Here is a 7,507-nt window from a genome sequence, read left to right as displayed (position 1 = left end):
TGTTGGAATGACTTAGAAACTAAATATGCACGTGTCCTTCATAGAAAAGGGGAATCACAGCTAACAGGTGCAGGAATGGTTTTAACACTGCACAATGACAGAATTACAAAACAGGTACAGGTTTACTTTGCAGTGGCTTAAATGCAGCGTTCTCACCAGTTAATTCATCCGCAGAGAAGTACTTAAGTACTTATCAACACAGCGTAAGTATGTCGAATTCACCCGAATGACGTAAAAACACAATGCGAGTGCCAAGTGTCAAAAAAAGAGCGATATTGTTGAAACTTACATTGTGCCATTACACCCTTCTACGTGCTCTACAATGTACACCGGCAGCATTTGTATTACTTCCACAGTATTAGTGAGTACTTTAAGCACTTATCCATAGCTTAACACACAGATGAATGCACTCCAGTAAGGATATTGTAAAATGTTACCATAAGATGTGAAGGTGTGAGAGGAGAACATGGAGGTATATATGGCACTGAACTAGCTGACGGGGTCAAAGGGAGGGAACAGGGAGCTCTGGACGGTAGAACTTTCCCCAGAGAGATGCAGTCTGTCCACCTCTGGAAACACTTCCCACACAGCTCTCATCTTTCTTTCTCACGCGACTTCCCACATTTCCAGTGCTTCACCTGTAAGGATGTTCTTATCAGATACAAAAATCAAAACAGTTGGTTTTTATCTCCTTTTTGCTCCCAACAGTTTTGCATTGAAAAATACTTTTTTTTTTGTTTTTTAAATCCTCATTTCTTTTTTTTTTCCCTTTTTATTTAAACTCCAGACGTCTATTTGTAGATCCAGAACCCGTCTCCATCTGTAGCTACATGTGTTGGGCATCCATTATGTCCAGGTATTTGGCCTCAATGATATGAGGAAGCACGTTGTTCCTAAACACAGAGAAGACAGAATCCACGTCAGTCGTCAGACCAGCACGGAGAAAGAAAACACCAGCAGCATGTCAGATCTTATCAGATTACATTCATCGCTTCCTTCTCACCAGTACAAGAGATCGAATCAACGCGAGTGTGCACAATGGCAGCACAGATCCGCGTGGGGAATTGCTGATTATACTGTTTATCAGCTGCAAACTGATACTTGGCACTCGAAAACATTTATCTTTCTGATGCGACTGTTGAGGCAGCACAACATGCACTGATCCCAACTGTACATGATGTCTGCATTAAAGCTGCTCCAACGGATGAAGGGATTAGGTTCATGAGAAAGGTGTTGCCGTTCCCCTCAGCTCTACAGAGCTTAGATCACATCCTCACGCTGATCGCTTTTACATCCCACAACTCAACTGGTTTGGTTCAGTCCCATTGCCTTGATTAGCTGCTGTACTCTAGCTGGTTAACATAGTGGAGCATTTAGCAGGTTAACACTCAGATAATTCCACCAGGAAATGTAAAGAGCCAACTGTGCGCTAACACATGAACCTTAGCAACGTTAGAATTTAAATGATGTGATCAGTGTTGTGTTTATTGCTTGTTGCACTGTCCCCACGTTCCCCCGAAATAAATAAATGAAGGAAGGTTTAAATGACAAAATAGTTCATCTTAATAATGGTCGAGGAGTATTCTGAAGTACAGGTGTTGTGTGGTTTCAGGTGGATTTTACAGCAGTTAGAAACGTTAAGCTATGCGAGTGCTGTTCACACACGAGTCTCTTCACTGAACACTGTGAAGCTGGAACGATTAAACGAGTCGCTCTGAACTGCCAATCTGCATCACGTCACTGCTGGAAGAGCTACTGATAATCTGAGGGGCGGATTCACCAAGAACAGCAACATGAATTGCGCATCACCTGTAACCGCTCTCTGCCTCGCCTCCAGGTCACGTTCACAAAAGACGTGGAGCTAAAAGATGACAGCGTCAACACGCTAATTAAGTTGCAGCTGAGTGCAATTTGCCCTTTTTCGCAGAGGGAAGAAATGATTTGTTCATTTGTTTGTATACAGTAATAACCTTATTATGTTCTTGTCGTCGGTAGTAGGGGAGCTTTGTTCCTTTACTTTTCTCATGACACAACTGTCATTGCATCGTGTCAGTGCATCCCGACATAGATGAGTTTGAGCGCTTCATGCATGACGATGTCGTCGCCTGAATACAATCACTGCTGCCATGATCACTGGAAGCCTGTGCGTCCGGTCTCCCCTAATGAATGCACTTCAGTTACCACCAACTCTCTGAAAAGGCTCATAACATCGCTGTAACTGCGTGTGGCTATCAGCGCTGATCTTTGTGAATTGGATTATATTGTAAATGAGGCTCATTTCCGTAGAAAGGGACCAATTTTGCACTGAATGTCTGCATATTACCTCATTTAAATAGGTGCAAATAGCACAGGAGCACTGAGAAGCCATTTGCTTGGCAGCACAGTTATGGGTGCATTTCAACCTTTGCGGGTGCGTGGAGATTTACCGTTTCATTTTGTCTTATTTCTGCAGGTTTGGCGGCTGCAAAAGCCGCGCAATCTTTTTGTGAATTCGCCCCTCAGTCTGTTAATCAGGCTCGCATACAATGATATGTAATAGGTGTGGTAATAAACTGCAAACAGTGTGTTTCAGTAAACTTTGGTATTATTATTCTGTAATAATTATTATTATTCAGTGAGACTGAGCAGATGACCTGCAGCACAAAACATTTGTATCTCAACTGAACCGCCAGATGTTTCCAGCTGAAACACATTAAACCTTGTTATTGAATAAAAACATTAAATCGAATGAAATTAAAATGAATTAAGAAATTAAGAAAACTACAGTTGTCAACTTTATTCCCCCAAAATGTGCTGTTTTAAGAGACAAGTGGTGCTGACAACAACAGAAACATACAGTTGAACGTCGTCCTGGTTTAAAGCACTTGAGAAAAATCACATTCTGGGACAAAATGGCCACGGACGTACCTGATTGGAATTAGCATGATCATGCACAGAGGGAAGATCATCTTCATGTACGGTATAGGGTACATGCCGAACGTGCAGAGTACCAGCAGCTGCATCATCTGCAGGAAGGTGAAGTAGTGGATCTTCCTCTGGGGCACTTTGCGGATGTAGTGGGTAGGCGGGTAAGACGTCTGCAGGAGGTGAGAGGATCAGGACAGATTAAAAACACAATCTACCCCGAGGGTCTTCTTCCTCACTGTCCTCGGGCCTCCTGCAGTCTTAAAGACATGACTGAGGGAAGTGGACGGCCCACACACCTCTAAGAAGTGCACAGCGGGTTTCAGATCCTAAATAACATTGAGCCTTCAGTGGATGTTGTCTTATAGAGTCTATTTATAGCACGAGGGGTCTCCTGTGTGAATGCGAGGTGGGGGACAGGAGAGAAGCTGCTGGTGTTATTTTAAAACCTGCACTCGGTGAGGCTTTTATGTAAAAATACACCTGTCTCTCCAGTCTGAGTGGAGCTGCAAGAGAAACAAACTCATCTCCCCCGACTGATCTGGTGTCAGGCACGAACCTTTGCAACAACAGGAGCGGATAAATCAAAAACTACCACATGCCTCTGCCACCAAAACTGTTTCACAGTGTTGGTTACAACCTGCACGCGTTTTGGAGACATGACTTATGACACGTGGGGGTGTATTTTGTTTCACGAGGCAGACGCACAGGCCTCATGTGGGGAGTCTTGAGTCCTGTTTGTCCAGACAAGGCTTCTTGTTTTGTGATCATTTGGACATTTTATGAAGAGTTTCTCAGTCTGTTACTTTCATGTTTGATATTGTAATAGCATATTATGGTGATGCAGCTCAAACATCCAGGTGAAGCGAGGACAAGCAGAATACAGTTTCGTACATACCTCTCACTGCCATTTGGAGGCGCCAGTGTGTGAAGTTTAGAGTTTAGAGGAGACTAGTTCCAGTAGGAAGGTTAAATCGGACACACAGAAGAAGAGACACAAGAAAAGAGATTTCCTCTTCAAGGAAAAGTATTGTGCAAAATGTTGGTTTTAAATTATAATCTGACTGACCTTGTTAAGAAGGTTCAGCAGTGGAAGAAGATCAGTGTTTGGAAACCATCTTTATGCCGCTGATACCCAGCAATAAAATATATATTTAAAAACGACAATTTACTAGCTGATCTGTCTTAATTCACCAAACCCCACCTGGTGTTCTGAGTAGATTAAAACTAACAGAAAAATTATATTTGCAAATATTATTTGAGTCAACCGTTTGATCTGCAGAGCCCTGCAATCGACATATGGTCAGACAGACACACACACACACACACACACACACACGCACATTTATTCACTCACCCTCGTACACACACACACACACACACACTTCCTCACTTGCTCCTTGAGGAGGAGAGCCATGCGGTCGCACATCTGGTTTCCGTCGATGGAGGTGAGGGCGATGTAGAGGAAGAGGCCGTACAGGACGGGTTTGGGGATCCATTGCAGCGGGAGAGGCAGCAGCAGCACCGACACGCCGATGAAGATGTTGGCAGTCAGAGACGTCAGCCGGGTCTCCTTCACCTGGACGATTCTGAGGAGACGCACACACAATGACACACACACACACACACACACACACACAAATGAATGGCTTACCGGAGTGCACACAATCGTTTCATACAATGCAACAGACAACATTTCTAGTCCAGGATTTTCTTATCAGTGTTCCCGCACATTTTCCATTTGAGAAATTTCTTAAGAGTTTGAGGGAAATTTATTTTGGACTGTGATGAACAAAATGCAGATTTTTGTAAAGAAAGAAACTCTGTATATAGGACATGTCACCAACCGTGTTTCTTGTTCCCTCAGTAAATAAAAATACATTGTAACTGTAACTGAAACATCCTTCACTTGTTCTGACGTCAGACATTTTGGCCAAGTGTCGGCAGAGTGTCCTAAGCTGACCTATCGGTAGTTTGTGATGACAACATGCAGTATTAGCTTTTGTCTTGTCGGATGTATTGCATTGAGTGCAATTGAAACATCCATCTGTCCACTTATCCTGTCCAGAGAAGCGTGAAGCTGCAAAAGAAAAACACTTCATTAAATAAGTGGTTCCCAACCTGGGGGTTGAGACCCACACAGGGGTCAGGAGATGAATCGGTGAGGTTGCAGGATAATTAGAGCAATAGAAACGAAAAAGAAAAAAAAGATCTTTGTGACGATTCTTCCTCTAAGCCTTCGTTTCTTTTTCTTGACCTTTCTATACCTCTTCAGGCCTCTGAAAGTTATTCAAATTAAACATTCTTAGAAAGGAAAATGTGTCTCTGTGCCTCTCAACACACTACTTTGTACAGACTTAAAACTAAAGGCCACTATGCTTTTGAGGTCATGTCTCCTAAACTTTGGAACTGTCTCTCTCTTGCCTTCAACACCATCATCCCGTCTCTGCTGCAGGACAAGCTCTCCCAGCTGCACGTGCCCGTCTCCACCTGCAAGTGGATCACAGACTTCCTGTCTGACAGGAAGTAGCAAGTGAAGCTGGGAAAACCCGTCTAAGCCTCCCGGACCATCAGCGCCGGTTCCCCTCTGCTCTTCTCCCTGTACACCAACAGCTGCACCTCCAGTCACCAGTCCATCAAGCTCCTGAAGTTTGCGGATGACACCACCCTGATTGGACTCATCTCTGGTGCGGATGAGTCCGCCTACACGTGGGAGACTGACCATCTGGTGACCTGGTGCGGTCTGATCAACTTAGAGCTCAACGCTCTAAAGACAGTGGAGATGGTTCTGGATTTCCGCAAGAACGTAGCCCCACCAGCCCCTATCACCCTGTGTGACTCCCCCTGTCGATGCGGTGGAGTCCTTCTGCTTCCTGGGCTCCACCATAACCCAGGACCTCAAGTGGGAGCTTAACATCAGCTCCATCACCAAGAAGGCTCAGCAGAGGATGTACTTCCTGAGGCAGCTGAAGAAATTCAACCTGCCAAAGACAATGATGGTGCACTTCTACGCATCATTGAGTCCATCCTCTGCTCCTCCATCACGGTCCGGTACGCTGCAGCCACAGCCAAGGACAAGGGCAGACTGCAGCGCATCATTCGCTCTGCTGAGAGGGTGATTGGCTGCAATCTGCCGTCCCTCCAGGACTTGTTCACTTCCAGGACCCTGAAGCGAGTGAGAAAGATTGTAGCCGACCCCTCTCACCCTGGACACAAACTGTTCGAGTCCCTTTCATCTGGCATCAGGACCAAGACCTCACGCTACAAGAACAGCATCTTCCCATTGATTATTGCACTGTGTTCATTGTCTATTGTTATGCACTATTCACCAAGTCAAATTCCTTGTATGTGTACTTGGCAATAAACGGTTCTGATTCTGATTCTCTCTCTGAACGTGAGACCTGCAGACAGGTCAATCAGTTATTCAAACGCTCCGACAAAAGAACAGAAACAAACTCTGCTATCTGTGGCCGTCGCAGGACTGTAATAAAACCGTCCAATCATTTAATTCGAGCCTACCTGTGCACACTCGGTGTTTACGTCCATTAGGATAATTCTGTTGTTGTGGCTTTGGAGGGAGGCCTGAAGGGACCGGCTTGTTTTGCTGACTTTTTTGGAAGGTTTAGCAACTTTTGGAGCGAGAGCTGCTCGCTAATTTCATAGCAAAAGAGTTGGCAACACTGAGCTGTTTTTTTTTTAGTTGGATACTTTTTTAAATCTAGCGTAACATAACCAACCCTTGCTTTAAATGGGTATTTTATGTCTCCTGCTTTATCTTTATTTTGTATTTTGGAGCACTTTGCTCTTGAAACGTGCTCTATAAGTAAGATTACTTACTTTTGAAATGTCACCACAAGATTGGCCACTTTCGCAAATGTTCGTGGACAATCAGGAAATTTCGAATTTAAATTCCCAGACACACTTCCAAGAACCCTAAATTGCACATTTTTCTACAATCAATATCTCTAATTAGATCTCCTGCTCTTATAGACGATTGGCCCCATGCCCTGTTTATCACACTTGACTACATCAGAAATCCTGAATATATGCGCCGACTATAGCTTTGCACATATCTGCGTGGCCGTAATGATGAACTTAATCCTCTCATCGCTGAAAAGCTCCTTCACCTCTTCCGCCCGGAGAAAAGATGGTTAGCTACGTAGTAATCATGTAATCAGGGGAAGAGCAGGATACAGTAGCCTGCAACACAAAATTACCAGTCGCCACATGCTTGGAAGACGACCTTTAATTGAGCATCTGATTAGCAGCGGCGACGAGAGGGCGGGGAACTCACGTCTCATAGAGGTGCCCCCCCTCCACGCGCTGCTCCACGAAAGCCAGCTGGCGCACATGGAGGGTGGAGTGGGGGAAGGCGGCGTGCATCCAGGGCAACCCCAGCACCGACATCAGTATGTTGATGAGCCCAGAGAGCATGAGGTCCCAGTGATACGCCGTGCCCTTCAGCAACCTGAGGAGCAACGCAACCGTTAAACTCGACAACAAATATACTGCAGCAGCACAACGAACCACGCAGGGAAAAACTGCTGACACACACTCACACACACACACACACACACACACACACACACACACACACACACAC

At 44.9% G+C, this 7,507-nt stretch overlaps 1 protein-coding gene across 4 annotated transcripts in view; it reads right to left on the bottom strand.

The window, feature by feature from the left end:
- Positions 1 to 6: 6 nt before the first annotated feature.
- slc4a11 (solute carrier family 4 member 11) overlaps positions 7 to 7,507 on the bottom strand; it is a 76,873-nt gene continuing 69,372 nt past the window's right edge. For all 4 annotated transcript variants that reach the window (XM_031873114.1, XM_031873115.1, XM_031873116.1 and 1 more), the window contains 4 exons: positions 7,199 to 7,372; positions 4,298 to 4,493; positions 2,908 to 3,077; positions 7 to 893 (listed from right to left, as the gene is read on the bottom strand). In XM_031873114.1, coding sequence (XP_031728974.1) covers positions 827 to 893; positions 2,908 to 3,077; positions 4,298 to 4,493; positions 7,199 to 7,372 — 607 coding nt within the window. In that variant the 3' untranslated portion in view covers positions 7 to 826. The remainder of the gene's footprint in view (positions 894 to 2,907; positions 3,078 to 4,297; positions 4,494 to 7,198; positions 7,373 to 7,507) is intronic.

The sequence above is a fragment of the Anarrhichthys ocellatus genome, unplaced genomic scaffold, assembly GCF_004355925.1.
Source record: "Anarrhichthys ocellatus isolate YVR2014 unplaced genomic scaffold, GSC_Weel_1.0 scaffold69, whole genome shotgun sequence".
In the NCBI taxonomy this organism is placed as follows: Eukaryota; Metazoa; Chordata; class Actinopteri; order Perciformes; family Anarhichadidae; genus Anarrhichthys; species Anarrhichthys ocellatus.
This window is presented reverse-complemented; position numbering and strand designations above follow the sequence as displayed.